The 19,848-nt window shown below is 38.3% G+C and overlaps 1 protein-coding gene across 2 annotated transcripts in view; it reads right to left on the bottom strand.

Moving 5' to 3' along the window:
* FMN2 (formin 2) overlaps positions 1–19,848 on the bottom strand; it is a 393,694-nt gene that overhangs the window by 26,578 nt on the left and 347,268 nt on the right. For both annotated transcript variants that reach the window (XM_031659811.1, XM_031659814.1), the window contains one exon: positions 10,688–10,837. In XM_031659811.1, the coding sequence (XP_031515671.1) occupies positions 10,688–10,837 (150 nt within the window). The remainder of the gene's footprint in view (positions 1–10,687; positions 10,838–19,848) is intronic.

Here is a 19,848-nt window from a genome sequence, read left to right as displayed (position 1 = left end):
AGGAAGACGCCACCATGCCCAACTAAATTTTGTATATTTTGTAGAGATGGAGTTTTGCTATGTTGCCCAGGATGGTCTCAACTCCTACACTACAGCCATCCGCCCACCTTGGCCCCCCAAAGTACTGGGATTACAGGCGTGAGCCACCCTACCCTGCCAGTTAACCACTTTTTATCATACTGAATTACTATTTTTTTGAGACAGGGTCTTGCTCTGTTGCCTACGCAGGAGTGCAGTGGCGCAATCATGGCTCACTACTGCTTCAACTTCCCATGCTCAAGTGATTCTCCTGCCTCAGCCTCCCAGGTAGCTGGGACCACAGGTGTGCGCCACCGTGCCGAGCTAATTTTGGTTTGTTTTTGTAGAGACATGGTTTCCCTATGTTTCCCAGGCTGGTCTTGAACTCCTGGGCTCAAGCAATCATCCTGCCTCAGCCTCCGAAAGCGCTGGGGTTACAGGTGTGTGCCACAGCACCTGACCAAATCATTTTTTTCTCAGTATTTATCTCTTTCCATTAGCAATAAAGGTCCTATGTATTATAGAAACTTGAATAATAGGACTCCTCCCATGGAGATTAGATTTGAAAAAGTTTATTCACAATAGATGAATAATTGTTCAACACACACACACACACACACACACATATATATGCATACATATAGTATTTTTTGCATGTGTGTATATTTTTAAAACATGACTTAGATTTCCTGACATGGGTTTACACCGGGAAAGCACCAGCCTATTTCATCACTACAGAGTTGAACTACTGCAAATTACTAATTATCGAAATTGATGATGATCTTTTTGATTCTGGAATGAGCTGTGCAATTTTTTAAAAAGCTTTTTCCAGCAGATTTATCTCCGAAATTCTGTTTAGCTAATAGTCATGTTTGTAGTTACAAGATTTGCTTTCCTTGGGTACATACAAAATTACTTGGGTACAGGGGAAATAGCAGGAATTGAGCCAGGCAGGAAGAAGAGGAACCAATGTCAGATTTTTCAACACTGTGAACACTCTGAATAGAGATAACCGGAGGTCATCAGTATGTTCAATTGTAGTCCACTTTTCTGCTTAGAACTCTAATGTAACGCTAATGTGTGAATTCTACTTAATTCTTCTTTCTACCAAAACAGCCTTATTGAGCTATCATTCACATAGCATACAATTCACCCACTGAACGTGAATGTCAATTTTTTTTTTTTTTTAGTAGATGCATAGGTTTGTGCACCCCTCTAAAACCATCTAAGTTTAGGACATTTTGTACCCCCCAAAAGAAACTTAATTTGCAGTCACTCTCCATTTTTCTCCCTTTGTACCCAGAGACTCCAGCTCCTTACAAGGACTAATCTACGTTCAGGCCCCACGTATTAGGTTGGTGCAAAAGTAATCGTGGCTTTTGCCATAAAAGTAATGGCAAAAACCGTTTAGTATTTCCACCAGCAATGTATGAGAGTTCCACACATTCTCATCATCTGCAACACTTGTTACTGTCTGTCTTTTTGATCACAGCCTTCCTAGTGAGTATGAAGCATATCTCACTTTGGTTTGATTTGCATTTCCCTGAGGACTAACAATGTGGAGTATCTTTTCATGTGTTTACTGGCCATTCTACTTACATTTTTAGGACCATTTTCTTTTCACTCTCTGTCCAAGACACCTGAATATTATCTAATTTTTTGTAGGTCCTATATTGAAACATATATTCCCAAAGTACCTCAATTCCGATGTTCATTCTTGGTATCCAACCTCCTAACATCCCCCAACACATACACACCCAACACATGCTTTCACAAATAATTGCTTTTAAAACTGAGCTTAATGCCTTATTACAGCTGCTTTGATGATCCATTTGCCCTAAGGCTACTAATGTTTAAGTGCAGAAGAAACGCTTTCCATTTTTCTAAAGCTTCGCTCCCCATAATGGGAACAGGGGTAGTGTGTGAAGCTGAAATCCTTAAGTCGAACAGGAGGAGTGTGTGAATGTGGAATTCCTTTGGCCAAAGGTGTCAGAGTTAGCATGGAGCATGTCATGCTGGGAATGAACCATGGGGAAGCCTTTGGCTCCTTACATTTTTGATTATCTTAAAAATCCAGGCTCTAGCAGAAGACCACACAAACCTAACAATTTGTTAATTTGATATTATTCAAATTCAACAGGTCTGTACTTCCTCTAGCAGATTATAACCATTACATCATTTGAAAGTATCCTAAAGAAATTAAAAATTGCCCCTGAAAAATAACATCATCTAGCTTGAATAGGATCTTGTTTTCGGCCCACATAAGCCACATGATGTTATTTTTTAAAGGAGTAACTTTAAATATCTTCACTCCAGGAAGTATATTTTGATCCAGGAGAGTTCTACTGCAAACTTTGCTAAGACATCAGAAAACCCTTTCAGCAAATGCTGAAGGGGAATTAAAAATTTCTCAGATACCTTACAAGTGTCTACGAACTCATTAAAAGATGCTACAATGTTCAAATCCTTACCAAACCGAAAACATCTTTGGACAAGCCACGTTCTTAGCTCTTGGTCCGGATTCTCTAGAACTACCTACTGAGAGTTTCTTCAGGTTTTGAATTGAGGATTTTGAAGATCTCCCAAAGTTTTAAAACCATCTCTTGGAACACGGCAAGATAAAGAAGCAAGCGCAAAGCCCTTTCCCAGCGAATCTTCACCTTAGGCCCTTCCATTTTTTGAAAAGAACTACATTTTACAAAGTAAATATCCTAATATCAAGGGTTTCATATCTTTTCTTAACCTCGGCTTTTTTTCTACAGCATTTTAGAAGAAAGGAAAACCCTGCTTTCTTGATCTCTAGCATCCTAGTGAATATTAGCTTTTCAGTATCTGAACTTACATTTACCATTTTCTGATTCCCAAAACTGGTTCATCCAGGAACCTGTGAACAGCAAATCTATGTAGATTTTCCTCCAAAATATATCTCAAATTCACCTATTTTCTACAATCTTTACTGCCTTCACCCCAGTCTGCACAGTCCTAGCTCTCAATTAGGTCACTAAAATAACTTCCTAACTTGCTTTTACACTCTCCACTCTCCAATTTACTACCCATTTGGCGGCCAATAATCTTCTCATTACATATATCATATAAGGTTATTTTCTCTCTGGGAAAAAAACACAAAACCCTTTGATGGCTTCCTATTGAATGCACAATAAAAGTCAATGTTTACCACGACCTACCAGGGCCTGAGTGCTCAGGCTCCAGCTTGCTTTATCAAATTCATTGCATGGCTCCCATCTTTCTTGGGAAGTGCTCAATCTTTCCTGCCACATTACCGTGAACATCCCTACCGTCTGCCTGGAATGCTCATACACCACATTACCCCCTCCCCACTGTGCCCCTTCACGGGGCTGCTCCCTTGATTCTTTAGGTGTCCACAGCAATGCTGCCTCTTCAGAAAGGCCTCCTCTGACCAGCCTCTCTAAATGACCTTCCTCCCTTTGGATACTGCAAGATGACTCCCTGTTTATTCTCCTCATAGTACTGATTTCAGCTTGTAACTTAAATACGTGCTTACTTTTTGTTGTCTGCTTCTCTCATGAGAAGAGAAAAGATCCACATGGCCAGGAATGTTGCCTATCACATAGTAGGGCACACATATCATAAATAATTGTTGAATGCATTACTTACTGTTTTAATGTGTATTCGTTATTCCAATACATGAATACAGATAAATCTCCACAAACCCTCAGCCTCCACTGGCCACTATTTTGACTGTCCTGTTCGTTGACTCTCCTGCCAAACCTTTGGTTACAGAAAGTTGGCACTGAGAAGAGGATTTCTTTATGGGTCATTTTTCTAAAAATTGATGCCTGAATGAAAAGGGTGAATGGTTAGCCAAATTCATTTATCAAGCAATGCAAGAATGCTACATTGCAGCCCAAGAGGCAGGTTCATTTAGGTATCCAGCAAGTACGTTATTGCATAAGAATAAACTTTCCTTATCTCCATTCTTCAGCTGTATTTTCAATTTCTTTGAAAATGGTCTCTTCCTTCTTAAACTTACTCCAATAATATCATACATAAATCTGAACATACAGCTCACTTGAATACAAATCAATTATGGAAACAGAAATGTTAACAAGGCATGAGGGGCTCGCCAATGGAACGCATAACCTTCTAAGGATAAACAGTCCAATTATTTTCCTCTAATTACAGGTTTCAGCTGGGCTGAAACAAGACTTGACTGCCACATGCTTGTGCAATTAGAGAAGTCGCTATCATTTCTCTTGGATCATCAAAGACTACCTGTCTCAAAGTAAAATAAACCAGTAAATTAAGTTAGACAATACTTTAAACATAATTCTTACTAATGTCATGATTTATTAAATTAAAATATCTCAGGCCAACTAAAAATGAAATAATGATAGGCCACAATACACACTGTGAGGTTTGGGACCCAGTGGCCAGAGGCAGATCTTCTTCTTGCCTAAAAGTCCTTAGCTCTCTGGACTGCCTGTGAAAATCCTACACTTGCTCCACGTTCCATGTCAAAAGTCCTCTGGGCAGAATTCCTTAATCCTCGCTCCTGGTTCCTCCCACTGCATGATACACCAACCAGTGCTATACTGCTAGCTCGAAGAAGACGAGACTTTCATTTAATGTACTTGAACATCTCACTGTCCAGTACGACTCCATATGGAATGAGTGAATAATCACAGGCAGCTTCACATGGTTATACAGCTGAACACTCATCCTGAAAACTGAGCGCAACTTTCACTAGAGCAAAGAAAGAAGTGATGTTGTTCTGGACGCCTAACCCTCCTTTCCCAGGACCTGGACCTTAGCCTCTCAATCAGGGTAAAAAAAAGACATGCATTCTTAATCAATCTGTACCTCTTTCTTTTAATTAATACAGCTCTTGTTATCCTAGCTCCACAGAGCCTCATTAGTGGCTAGGTGACAGTCATGCTAACACCTTCCTGAAAATAAGAGACGAAGACTGCCTATTTCCTTACCTACTACAACTACGCTCTGTGAGACCTTCGGGAAATGCTTGGAAGAATACATGTTAGTCTCCCTTCCCATCTTCTGGTGAATACAGACACATTGAATTTTTTCTTTTTTTTGAGCTGGAGTCTCGCTCGGTCACCCAGGCTGGAGTGCAGTGGTGCGATCTCGCCTCACCGTACCCTCCACCTCCCAGGTTCAAGCAATTCTCCTGCTTCAGCCTCCAAAGTAGCTGGGATTACAGGTATGCACCACCATGCCTAGTTAATTTTTGTATTTTTAGTAGACACGGGGTTTTACCATGTTGGCCAGGCTGGTCTTGAATTCCTGACCTCATAATCCACCCACCTCGGCCTCCCAAAGTGCTGGGATTACAGGCATGAGCCACCGTGTCCACCTGACAAATTGAAATTTAAAAAAATACATACTTGCACATGTTTTGTGTTGCTCAGTGATGACAAGTTTAGATTATTTTTTCAAAAAAGGAGGATTTCTTACTAACAACTGTACATGTCTAGTTCCAAGTAGATGAAAAAATAATTTTTCTGACTTGTGACAAAACCAGTGGGTCACATGATTTGTGTCCATTGTATCACATAGTGTAGACATGGAGGGATAGGTTACATGAACATTTTCAAACTAAAGTTCATCCTTGGACTCACAACCAAGATATTTTGCCTAACCAAGAATGTAACTGAGTCACAGTAATACTTTGTGTTTACAGACTATGTTCTTAAGATGCTTAACAGGCCTTAGCAATGTCATATCACCTTGTAGGGAGCCATGACCGGGATACTATTTTTAATTAAGTGATGGAAAAACAGTATAGGCATTCAGAAGGTAGATACTGTGCTACATACTTCAAATACATTGTGTCATTTAGTCCACATGATAACACTGCAAGATCGTATTATCATTTCCATTTTACAGATTAGGAAACTGACTCTTGAGAAACAATTGACTTTCTATGATTCTGGAGCCAGTAAGTGGCAGAGCTAACTTGGAAATCCAAACACATTGGCTAGAAAGACAGCAGCCCTATCCGACACAGATGTGTAGAAATTCACTATTTCGAGAAATATATCAACCAAATCATATGAGTCATCAGGACCAAGTAAGAAAATAGAGTTATTATTATCACTCTGTAATCAGACACAAATTAGAAATAGTGGCATAAGAAAAATTTAGACAGGATTTAAAACCTTCATGATATTTTTCAATCTATACATATCAAACTAGTCCAAGGAAAATTCTATCAGAAAAATTTCAAGGACACCATTAACACCGTCTTTCAGGTTATTTCTACCATGCTAAGACATTTTGCTAATTACATGAGTTACTTTTAAAGGCTTAATAAATTAGGCCAGATTATCGTTTACTTTTTTTGGGGAAACTGTTCTTCCTTCAAAAGCACTGCTCTGAAGGGAACTGTCAATCCTGGTAACGCTCTGCTCTCACTTCAGGATCAGGTTTGTGAACTGCTAAGCTAACCACAGTACCACCAGGGCTGATTCAGAGATGGACACAATTCATTCGGAGTTCCTCCCTGGCACTTTTGCAGATGGATATGGAAACTGCTCTCTTCTCCTGGGTTATGAGAATATAAGCCATGGCAGTGGCTGACAGCTAAGGAACAGCCTAGGTTGGAAGTTAAAGCTAAGCTCCAGAGGAGTGGTAGGTTGGGAAGAAAGGGTGAGAGAAAGAAGAGGAAAAAGAAGGAGAAAGAATAGAGACAGGACATTTAAAAAGACACATGGATCACGGAAGAGACAGGTACAGACACACGCAGCTGACTGACCCCACTCACCGCAGGCAGAATTCTGCATTCAGGCCTCCCACAGGCAAGTTCCACTCTCGCCCTTCCGAGGTTTGACTGTCTAAACAAATAAAATCTCTCTCTCTGTCTCTGTCCCTCTCTCTTTTGGCTTTGAGGTATTCAGAACAGGGATTTTATTATCTACAATGATCAACTCAAGTTATGCAAGAAAACATGTTTCATTACTTTACTAGGCTAAGTTCTTATTTCCATGTCTGCGCAATGGTAATGATGCCACAAGTCAAGTCAGCAAATACTTATGGAGACACAAAGAGGGGAAAGGAGGTGTGGCCCATGACAAGTGAGGGCTGTACCAGATATGAGGACACTCATCCCACTGAGAAAGACCCACACCGAGTGGTTCTTAATTAAAAATAAAAAAGACCAGCATGCAAATATCTAAAATTAATGGTATAAAATCGACATATTGTTAGGCAGTATAAGATTAGCCATTGAAGAAAACAGGCTGATAGTAAATAGTATAGGAGTACAGCGGTGAGAAATAGGTTGGAGAACAGCATCCCATTTTAAGTATTTGTAATTCCACTTGAGGTCCTACTCGCACTGACAGTAACTGTACAAGAAGTTTCACACTCTTAAATGACCCCACTGGCATTTCCTATCCATGTCCCGGGGCATTCAAAACATTTCTGAAATAGTTTTCCATTTAACTATAGAAAATATAATATAAAGTTTACACCAGGCCAGGTGTGGTGGCTCACGCCTGTAATCCCAGCACTTTGGGAGGCCGAGGTGGGCAGATCACAAGGTCAAGAGATGGAGACCATCCTGGCCAACATGGTGAAACCCCGTCTCTACTAAAAATACAAAAATTAGTTGAGCATGGTGGTGCATGCCTGTAGTCTCAGCTACTCAGGAGGCTGAGGCAGGAGAATCCCTTGAACCTGGGAGGCAGAGGGTGTGGTGAGCCGAGATCACGCCACTGCACTCCACTGTGGTGACAGAGCAAGACTCCATCTCAATAAAAAGTTTACACCAAAGTAGGGCACAGGTGTGCATTTGGGCAGTCAGATGGGATGCCACCCTTAGAAGGGCTCTGTGCTTGCTTTAAGGCTTTGCTGTCTTGAAATTATTAATTTTTATACAAGAAATTCTGCATTTTCATTTTTCACTGTTTCCTAAAAATTACATAGCTGGTCCCTCACTAAGGAAAGGAACAGGGTTGTTGTGCCAACAACTCCAACCAATGGTTTTCCTTTTCAAGCAACCTGGTTATCATTTGCCAAGAGGGTAATAGATTTTGGAAGTCAAAAGGCAAAGCAGCGCTCTCACCTGCCACATGTTCTTCCTTAGCCCTTTATTAAAAGCAAATGATTTAGAAAACTAAGTCTGCAGTCAAGAGCACTTGTAAACTGCCAGTTCACAACACTGCTAACATGAATGTCAGGTCACCAAGTGTGAACCCAAAGCCCATCACATAGTTCTAGGACATGACAAGCACAGGATAAAGAATTTAAAAAATGGATCTGGCTGATTTTATGAGATACTTAGAGAGTGAAGCAAAGCTCATTCTGGGCATGTCAGCTGCACACAATGCCACCAAACAGTGGGTTGTTGTTGAAAATGTCATCTAGAAACAGTTCTATCTCAAGGAGCGTGTGTTAGATGGGACTCCGAGGATGCTGTCGTGGGGCATGTATTAGACGGGGCTGTGAGGATGCTTAGGGAGCAAAGCATCTGAATGAGTCCATCTCAACATTTTCTCTAAGTAAGCATCTCACCAGCTTATATTCTGGTCTATGCTAGCAGAAGAAAGCAAGGAGGGTGTCCAGCATCCTTGGCCTAGGACCTCCACGACAGGATCAAGCCATTCTCCAACTGCAATGCACTTGCTTACATGATGTGCATTGGACCAGCTACTCCAAAGCGACAACGTCATCAGTCCTGTCTTGTTGATGTCTAAAATCACACCGTCTACACTCCCATTGAGGACTCTCATCCTAGATATGATGAAAATCATCGTGCAAGGGGAAACACGACTCTTTTCATTTTGAACCTTAGTGTAAATAAGTTTCAAACCCTTTTCTAGGGGACCAGGTTTAGATTAGAGGTAAAAGGAGGAAGGTAGGGACTTAGGGAAGGGCATGAAGGGAAGTTCTGTGTGATGTGCTAAGGTTTAAAAAAAAGCTTCCACTTTACAATTTTCCGAACTGTGCAAGCCTTTTTTGGTAAATATCACTTAATATATGACTTAGTCTGAAGGAAAAGAAGAGTGATTCAAATACACTTACTTTTAAGCAATTATTCTTCTACCCCACCTGCATAGAAATTTCACTAAAAGCTCTCATCTTTTATGTTAACACCTACTGATGCATTTGGAAGTAGAATAAGCTCATTATCTTTAAAGTGCAAGTTTAAAGTGTTTTCCTTCTGTTCAAGCCATTTTCTTTTTCCACCTACTATTCACTGAGGATAGTTTCTTCTATGACAGACCTATGGATCTAAATAATTAATTATAGGAGTAAGTGCAAGTCTGGCATAGTTTACAGGCTCAATAAATGTTATCAATTAATTCATCTAATTTAAGGAGGTATCAAAATCGAATTACAACTGAAAGCAAGGTGAGCAACCATGATATCGTGTATAAGCAGACCAAAGTGAAGACAATAAGCAGAAAACAGCAGAATTTTGTGAACAAAATTTCTCAGGATGTAAGTTTTCTTTTCTTTTCTCTTTTCCTTTCTCTTCTCTTTTCTTTTCTGACAAAGTCTTGCTCAGGATGTAAGTCTCCCCTCCCCTCCCCTTGCCTCCTCTTCTCTCCTCTCTTCTCCTCTCCTCTCCTCTTCTTCTCCCCTCTCCCCTCTCCTCTTCTGACAGAGTCTTGCTCTGTCACCCAGGCTGGAGTGCAGTGGCACAATCTCAGCTCACTGCAACCACCACCTCCTGGGTTCAAGCGATTCTCCTGCCTCAGCCTCCTGAGTAGCTGGGATTACAGGTGCCTGCCAAAACGCCCAGCTAATTTTTGTACTTTTAGTAGAGACAGGGTGCTTTCACCAAGTTTGCCAGGCTGGTATCGAACTCCTGACCTCAAGTGATCTGCCTGCCTTGGCTTCTCAAAGTGTTGGGATTACAGGCATGAGCCACCGCTCCTGGCCCACAGGATGTAAGTTTTCTAAAGATCTAAAGCAAAGTTACTGTTAGTGATGTTAGGAAGCATATGAACTGGTTTGGCATTATGGCTTGCTTTATAGTATAGCTTCTGTTTCCCTTTGTTTTCCCACTAGACGCAGCTATTTGGGGATGCCGCCCTGAGAGGGCTAGCATTCTTCATGACTTAATATGTAATACGCCTCTATGGAATTTCATAATCATGGAGACTTTATTCCATATACTGAAGAGGGGACAGTCCCCTTCCTGAAAAGATTTATTTTAGAAAGTGTCACACAATTCTACAAGAATCTTGAAAGGTCTTTTAAAAAATATTGACATCTGTGTTTCTTGGTGATATCTGGATGAAATTTGGATATGAGTGGTAAAATGACAATATCCCATGAACTGAGCAAACTATTCCTTTTACCCTTACAGCCTTTGCTATCTGTTCTTTGAAGTGAGTGCGTCTGCCATTGCAGCAGGGTTGTTCCAGCCTTCTTACGTGGTCAATTTGACATGATTTCCTCCTGACAGAAGTTGTGTCACCTGACAGTGGTCCTGGCAAACCAGCACCCCAGCTTCTCTCTGTAGCGTCCCAGCTTCTGTGCTGACTCTTCTTATTAAAACTCCACATGTTGCCAAAGGTCAGCATCCTCTTCAACTTGCTACCCCAGGTTGAGGGCCATCTAATTTTTTATTCAGGCTATGAAAATTGGCAACCCCCGTGGTGCCACACCTAATAAAACACCAGTTTTAAAATGCCATTGTGCAAATGAAAATACCTACCTCTCTTGTAGAAGAAGTTTGTTCTCTTTCTTCCAGAAGTCTTTAAAGTCAGAGCTGAATTCATGCCAGATACTGAAGAAAGCATTTGGGGACACCTCCTTCTCTCCAAGTTTTGGTTTCATGAAGAAATATGCCGTAGTCTCCAAAAAGCTGTCAAAGCATACACACGCAAGAGCATAAAAACCATGATTACTTTCCAATATGGGATAGTCTTTCTCTATCCAAATGCTGATTTTATTCATGCACAATTATTATTACCAAGAGGACTCAAACTCTTCAAGCACCAACATTGGCTCTCTTATGGTTTAATGTTAAGAGTTTTGGATACAGATAGTAGCAGCTGACAAGAATCCTCCAGGTACTAATAACTACCCCTTGACCAATTCTATTTCAAAATTAATCACTCTGTGTTGGACATACTCCAGAAATGAACTTGTCATCAAGATGAGACATATTGAAAGTGGTGGGCCTATACTTTCTTTCTAAACTCTAAACAAATGAAATATCAACCATGTGTCCCCAAACTAATATGTAGTCCATATTTATATTATATTGCTTATATACTATTTGCCTTCCTACATGGTTAGAGGGAATAAAAGCAAGAGTCCCAGGAGATGCTGACAAAGTCTCCTGTCAGAGACCACGGTGCTATCATTGAGTAGAGACCAATATGGCAGCCAGCACTGTGACAGTAGATTGCTCAGGGCCAGTTTTCAGAAGGTGACACTCAGAGGCTGCTTAATATTACAGCTATATGGAGCTCAGAAGAGTTTCAAAGTGGTTATTTGACAAAGAACATACCACTAGTAAATGGTAGGTTTCTGACTTAACAAAAGTCTTCTAGTCCCATGAGTGATGCCCTGAGAAGAATCCTGACCAATACAGTCAATAATGCTGAGGTAAGAGGACTGGTTAGAGAAAGGTCAGAGATGCTGCAAAGGGGTGGCACGCAAAGAAGCTTGTCTTTATTTTTTCTTTCTTTGGCCTGGGGCCAGCACTATTTCTGCTCCACCAAAACTCAAGTTTGATCTACTCTGAAGTAGAAATATCAAAGGCAACTTGATTTTGCTCAGTGACAAAAAGTATGTATATATACATATATATACATACATACCCTAACATATACACTTACACATATCTCTGTGTGTATTCAGCTTGCCATAGCTGATTTCAAATGTCTATTATGAAAAACAGTATGAGCATTAAAATACTGAGTGTTTTTTTTTTTTTTTTTGAGACGGAGTCTTACACTGTCACTCGGGCTAGGGTGCAATGGTGCAGTCTCGGCTCACTGCAACCTCCACCTCCCGGGTTCAAGTGATTCTCCTGCCTCAGCCTCCCGAGTAGCTGGGATTACAGGTGCCCGCCACCACGCCTGGCTAATTTTTTAAAATACTGAGATTTTTAAGGTGAGTTTGCTCAGAAGGTAAAAGAGTTAGAGCATCACACATAAAAACAAACATTCACAGCTATGGCTAATCTGCTGTTTTTAAGCTTGCCTATGGCTGTCTCCGAGCAGCAAGATTCCCAGGATATCAGCTTTTGAAGTTCTAGGCAGAGATGATAAGACGGATTTGATCAAATGTGTGGATCTCAGGTATTATATTTTTCTCCTTAGTTAGCCTACTAGAAAAATGACACAGTATGGTCAATTAAACCTGAGAAAGAGTCAGGCTGTGAAGTGGATATGCAACGTGAGAATCTGGCTGCCACGAGCTATGGTAGTGACATTAGAATGCATCTGGCGGAATGTGCTGACGGCGTCAGAACTGCCCGGATAGTAGATGGCAGAGAACACAATAAGACATATCTGGGTCATATTTTATTACAATTGATAACAGAAACACATATATGCCTTCTGGGAAAACTGGTCATTTTCCTTATATACCTAAAAAGAATGTACGACCTGTTAGGCTGAAGTTAGGTCTCAAGTCTTTTCTATCCGTTTATTCATTCTCCTCATTGCTCTGGTCTTTGAACTTCATAAAACTTATTACAGAGCAAGTCCATCCGTTTGGGTAGCCATATGTAAGTTGCAAGAGCTAGTTCATCCAGTCAGCTATCTTGCAACATTTTGAAAGTTTTATCACTAGGTCGCATGGTATCAAAAGCAAAGAATGTAAGATTTAGAATGAGATGACAAGGAATATTGAATCCTGCCTCTATGACCAGCTATATGAGCAAACCGTTTAACATCATTGTGCCTCAGTTTTTCCACTGTAAAACAGAGATTATCACAAACAGTTGTTTTGAAGTCCAATGGGTAAAAATGAATTGCCAAAGTGTTTGTTGAATGCATCAACACAAAACAAATGTATTTTATATTACATGTTATATTACATATGCTATATATTTTATATTGCCTATTAAATAAATATAAATATATATTTCCTAAAAATATTCTCTAAATTATAACTAACTCAACTGGGGCTGATTTATGAACAGATTCTCAGGTGATGATGTTCTCTGAAGAATTTTTTTTTTTAGTTACCAGCAGGCATAAAAGCTTCCGATACTAGTGATAATCATTCTAATTATTCAATAATTTCTTCTTGGCTTTGTTATACAAAGCACATAGATTTAGGCAGGTAATTTAACTTCTGAGCCTCAGTTTTTTTTCATCTGTAAGTAGAAAAAATACCTGCTTTTCAAGGTTGTCATGAAAATTAAATAAAAGTACCTTGCAAGTTATAAACTGAAGTAGTAATATATGTATTCACCTTAGAAGAGGCAAAAATTTTTCAATAAAAAATTGTTCTTTGTGTAAAACTTTATGAACATGTTAGCCAAATGAGTATCCAACAATTGATTTAAAGTCAAATGTGAACCTGATTACTAGCATGAGTCACAATAAAAAGAAACTTTTGTCAGTAGCTATTTCTTCGGATGTGGCCATGGTGAAAGAATAAGTGTACCTGAGTATGTGACGTAGAGTGTCCAGAAGAATTATCTGAGGATCATGAGTGCTGTCTCAACTGTACACTGCCACCCTACTCCCTGAAATAAAGTATAAATACTTAAAAAAAAAAACAAGCAGCCTGTAATCCCAGCACTTTGGGAGGCCGAGGCGAGTGGATCACGAAGTCAGGAGATCGAGACCATCCTGGCTAACACTGTGAAACCCCGTCTCTACTAAAAAAAAAAAAAAAAAAAAAAAAATTAGCCGGGCTTGGTGGCAGGCACCTGTAGTCCCAGCTACTCGGGAGGCTGCGGCAGGAGAATGGCGTGAACCCGGGAGGCGGAGCTTGCAGTGAGCCGAGATGGTGCCACTGCACTCCAGCCTGGGTGACAGAGCGAGATTCCATTTCCAAAAAAAAAAAAAAGAAAGAGAAAACAAACAAACAAACAAACAAATAAGCAAATAACAGGACAATAATTTCTACAGATTATCAAGGTATCTTTTATGCCAGAGGCATTTTTGGTTATATAATCCTGTCCAGCATTAGGTAGCCCTCAGCAAATTCAAACTTGCATAACACGAAAGAGACCCATTTGGGTGGTGTGTGGGAAGGGTAAACTCCATCTTTTCTGAATTATTTCCTTCTTTTAAATCTGAAACCAGGAGGATCCCAGCCACCATACAGCAATACGGGATTCACTACAAAAAGACAGACACCTTACCTAGGACCTTCCTTAGTACACAGGCTTTTCTGTGAGACTCCCTCAAAATGACCCTGGCACATGAAGAGGTAGTAGTTAAAAGATGTGCAGTTATAAAAAAAAATGCAGTGATTATAATAACAGATAACTCCGGATGTCACTGAAAAATCAGCATCCCTCTGTTCTGGATTCTTAAATGGTCCTTTTTCAAAAAGATCAACACCACACGTCTTTTGCTACAAACATCAGACAGTACAAATATACTTCTCGGCAATGGAATCAAGGTACCTGCAGATCTCTAAAATGACAGCTACAGAAGCAGAATCATGTTGGAATTTCTCTGAATCCCACACAAAAATGGAAAGAGCAACTAATATTAAAAATCAGAGCTAACAGGAAGATATCTACAAAGACCTAGGTATCTAATGTCCCCAACAAAATTCAAAATTGGCCGGGCGTGATGGCTCAAGCCTGTAATCCCAGCACTTTGGGAGGCCGAGACGGGCGGATCACAGGTCAGGAGATCGAGACCATCCTGGCTAACACAGTGAAACCCCGTCTCTACTAAAAAACACAAAAAACTAGCCGGGCGAGGTGGCAGGCGCCTGTAGTCCCAGCTACTGGGGAGGCTGAGGCAGGAGAATGGTGTGAACGCGGGAGGCGGAGCTTGCAATGAGCGGAGATCGCGCCACTGCACTCCAGCCTGGGCCACAGAGCGAGACTCCGTCTCAAAACAAAAACAAAAACAAAAACAAAAAAACTCAAAATTACACCTAAGGACAAACTACTCACGACATAACACCCACATGGTAACATCTGTAGAGGAGGAAGCAGAGGGAAGCAACAGGAAATCTCTCCTAAAAGCAGGAAGAACCCTCAAATTACAAAAAGGTAATCCTGAAAAGAGTCAAGGCTAACTTGTGAACTGTGCTGAAACAGGAAGAAGTTTCACACAATTGAGTGCATGGAACAAAAGACAGGATGTATAGTAACTTCTGAAAGGACTGGAAGCAGTCTGGGCTGTATGAACTCTTAGTATTGACCCAAGAGAAACTCTCTTTTAGGGCTAAGCTCTGCGTTGAGAGAAAATGCTGAGAGTGGAATTCAAATTGTGCAGAAAAAACTCAAGAACAAAGAAAATAGAAAATGCAGGTAAAATGCACTTTTTAATGTGCAAAAGCAACAAAAGAGGAAACTCTAGGGCACGAAAGTTAGAAATGTTTTCCTCGCGCATCTATTCCTCCTAACACTTCAGTAAAATTAATTTCAAATAAAAATGAGAAAGATGAAAATACTGCAGTGGAAAAAGCTACGTAAACACACTAACCATAGCAAAGTTGGCCTGGTTTTATTATCCAAGTAGACTTTCAAGACAAAGAACATAACCAGGGTGTTATTTCATAATTATAAAAGCATCCACATTATCAAGAAGATATAACAATCCTAAAGATACGCATGTAATGAAATAGTTTCAAAATTCATGAGGCAAAAATTGCAGGACTAAAAGGAAAAAGAGACAAACTCATAATCAAATTGGATATCTTAACACCTCTTTCTCAGGAGTCAAGAGAACTAGATTAAAATATCACTAATGACACAGAATAGTTGAACATTATTATCAAAAACTGACCTAGTTGGCATTTGTATCAATATTCTACCAATCAATATTCTACCATTATGGTCAGTGGTAGAATATACAAGAGCGCATGAAATATTTATCAACATAGACCAAATGCTGAGTCATAAAACAAGTCTCAGTGAATTTCAAACTGAAATTATACAGAGTAAGTTCCCTGAGCACAGGCGTATTAAATTATGAAAGAACAAAAATAATATCTAGGTAATATACAATTTGGTAATTAAGCAAACCTGTGATAAATAACTCATGGATCGAAAAGAAATCCTAACAGAAATGAAAAAAACATTCCAAACTAAATAAAAATAAAAACAAAAAAATCAAAATATATGGGATACAAAGATAAAACAAATACTTAGAAATTGAACTTTGAAATGAATACATTAAAAAGAAATCTATAAAATCAATTATTTAGACAACCAACTCAAGAAAATATAAAGGAGCAAATTAAACCCAGCTTAGTAGAAGAATAGAAATAATAAAAATGAACACAAAACAAAGAAATAGAAACTAAATCTTAAAGAAAATCACCTCAGTCAGAAGTTGGTTTATTGAAAAGCTTAATAAAATTGATAAACCCCTACCCAGACTGATTAAGAAAAAAAGAAAGAAAATGCAAATTGTCAATACTAGGGATGAAAGCAGTCATCTTTATAAATCATACTGGCTTAAAATGATAATGTGATGATGTTGCAAACAATTTTACGCCTGTAGATTTCACACCTTAAGTGAAAATTAAGCAAATTACTTAAACAACAAAACTTTCTAAAACTGACAAAAGAAACAGAAAATATAAGTACCCCTAAATCTAAGACAATTCAATTATTGTCCATAAATAGAAAATTATGTTTTATAAATTTGTAATCAAATTTATCTCCACACTCCAAATAATTCTGACCCAATTTGTTTCACAAGTGAATTAACAAACATTTGAGGAAGAAGTAAAGCCAATCTTACACTAACTCATCCAGAAAATAGAAGAGGGTATACTTCCTAACTCATTTTATGAAGCCAGCTTTACCCTGATGTTGATACGGAAAACTAAAGAAGATATTATGAAAGAAAAAAATAAATTTATAGACAAATATACCTCATGAGCATAAGCAAAAAAAAAAAAAAAAAAAAAATCCTTAATAAAACATCATCAAATAAAATGCAGCAATTTCTACAGTGGATAATACATCATAACAAATTGGGGTTTACCCCAATAATACAAATTGGTGTTAACATTTGAAAAGCAATCAGTGTAATTTGCCACATTTATAGACTAAAGAAGAAAAACAAATATGCTAATTTTAGTAAGTGTAAAAAACATGGAAAAAAAAATCAACACCAGTTTATCATTAAAAACAGGAAATAACTCTCTGCAGGTTAAGCCTAGAAGTAAACTTACACAATTACATAAATACTATCTATGAAAAACCTACAGTTAACATACTCAATGGTATTTGATATTTTCTTTTTAGTTCAGAAATAAAACAAGGATGTCTGCTCATCCTAATTCATTGTACTGAAATCCCTAGCCAGTTAATAAAGAAAAAAAATTGGAAAGGAAGAAATAAAACATATATATGTATATATATATATAAAACATGGTTGTATACCTAGAAAACACTATGGAATTTATAAACATAACAAAACCTGTTAGAACCAATAAGTGAATTTACTCAGAACTAAATAAATGAACTTAATATTGATCCCACAAGATACAAGGTAGATATTTAAAAATCAATTGTATTTTTACACATCCTGGAAAAGACCACTGGGGAAAGTTGTGTTTTAAAACAATATAATTTGTATTGCTATTATAAAACGTCAACTATCTAACAATAAATCAAATAAAAGTATGAAAACTACAAACACTCCTGAGAGAATTTAAAGAAAGCTGAAATAACTATAAAGGTATAATATATTTTTGGGTAGAAAGATTCAGTATTGTTAAGATCCATTTGCCCCAAATTGTTCTATGGATTCAAGACAATCCCAATCAAGAGTTTTTGTTATGTTTTGTTTTGTTTTGTTTTTTAATAAAGGGACTGATATGCTGATTCTAAAATTTATGTAAAAATATAAAGCATCTGAAATAGCAAAAAAAATACATTTTTTAAAAAAGAACAAAGGTGAAGGGCTTACATTATCTGAATTCAAGAGTTATTACAAAGCTACACTAATAGAGTATGGTATTGGTATAAGGACCTGGAAGGAGATTTGCACGTACAAGGTCATCTGATTTTTTACAAAAGGTGGTGAGCCAATTCAATGGGGGTAGGAAAGTTTTATTTTATTTTATTTTATTTTATTTATTTATTTATTAAACAGATGGTGCGAGAACAATGAGATATCTGTTTTGGAAAAAAAAAATCCTTACTCCAATAAGAAAAATAACTATTTCAATGTAGAAGACAGAAACATAAGGCTTCTAAAAGAAAACATTAAAAAAGTCTTTACATCCTTGGGTCAAACAAAATTTCTTAGATAAGACCCAAAAAGGACTAACCATAAGAGAAAAAAAGTTGATAAATCAGACTTTAGCAAAGTAAAAATTCTTTTCATTATGCCATTTCATACTCATAAGAGTTGACTTAAATCGAAAAGACTGACAAAGTCTCACATGTTGGGGAGAATGTAGAACAATCAAAATTTTCACACAGTGCTTTTGAGAGTGTAAAATGGCAAACCACTTTGGAGAAGTGTTTGACAATTCCTTATACATTTATACATATATGTATAAATTTATGTATGTATAACATGACTCAGAAAACCTACCCTCACCTATTCATTCCAAGGGAAATGAAACATGAATACAAAAAGACTCACAGAAGAATGTTCACAGCAGCCCTGCTAATAATAACCCCAAATTGGAAACCCAAATGTCCATAAATAGGGGAATGGATACACTGTGATCTATAACTATGATGAAATGCTACTTAACAATAAAAAGCAAGAAGTTGCTGCTATATCAATATGAAGTTACTCTAAAAAAAAAGTGAAAAAAGCAGAGCCAAAATTATACATGCCACATGATTCCATTTATAAAAGTACAAGCATACACAAAATTAATCTATGTTGACAAATCAGAGCAATGATCACCTCCTCAGAGAAGTGTGAAGTAAATATATTGGGAAACACAACTGTTTTAATGTTTTGGTTTAAAAGGAACCACTGAAAGGAACACTTAAGGTTTGTGCATTTTTAATGTTTACAAATTATGCCTCAACTAACCAAGAAGGGAGGAAGAAAAACAAAGAGAGAGAGAAGTGGGAAAGAAAGACAACAAGGAGATGAAAAGATGGAATACAGGAGATTGCAAATGGTTCCTAAACAAACTTATTAAAACAAAACAGGAGCAAAATACTGGCTCTGCAGACCAATGAGAGAAAGACATGTCTATCAAACCAACTTGCCAGGAAGACATGTCTACTGAACAGATAAGAACTGTTGCCTAATGTTTTGAAACATGCTAAAAGATATTAGTAAAATGATAAAGGCTATGAAAAAAAAATCAAAATTTTAAAAACTCAGACATAAGGTACAAGAACTTAGTAAAGAATTCGAAATTTAAAATGATCATTTCACACATGAAAACTGAATTAGAAGTAACACGGCCGGGCGCGGTGGCTCACGCCTGTAATCCCAGCACTTTGGAAGGTCGAAGTGGGTGGATCACGAGGTCAGGAGATCGAGACCATCCTGGCTAACATGGTGAAACCCCGTCTCTATTAAAAATATAAAAAAATTAGCTGGGTGTGGTGGCGGGTGCCTGTAGTCCCAGCTACTCGGGAGGCTGAGGCAGGAGAATGGCGTGAACCCGGGAGGCTGAGCTTGCAGAGAGCCGAGATCACGCTACTGCACTCCAGCCTGGGCAACAGAGCAAGACACTGTCTCAAAAAAAAAAAAAAAAAAAAAGTAACACAAGAGTAATAAG

The sequence above is a fragment of the Papio anubis genome, chromosome 1, assembly GCF_008728515.1.
Source record: "Papio anubis isolate 15944 chromosome 1, Panubis1.0, whole genome shotgun sequence".
NCBI lineage: Eukaryota > Metazoa > Chordata > Mammalia > Primates > Cercopithecidae > Papio > Papio anubis.
Note: the sequence above shows the minus strand (reverse complement) of the source record. Positions and strands in the feature narration are given on the sequence as shown.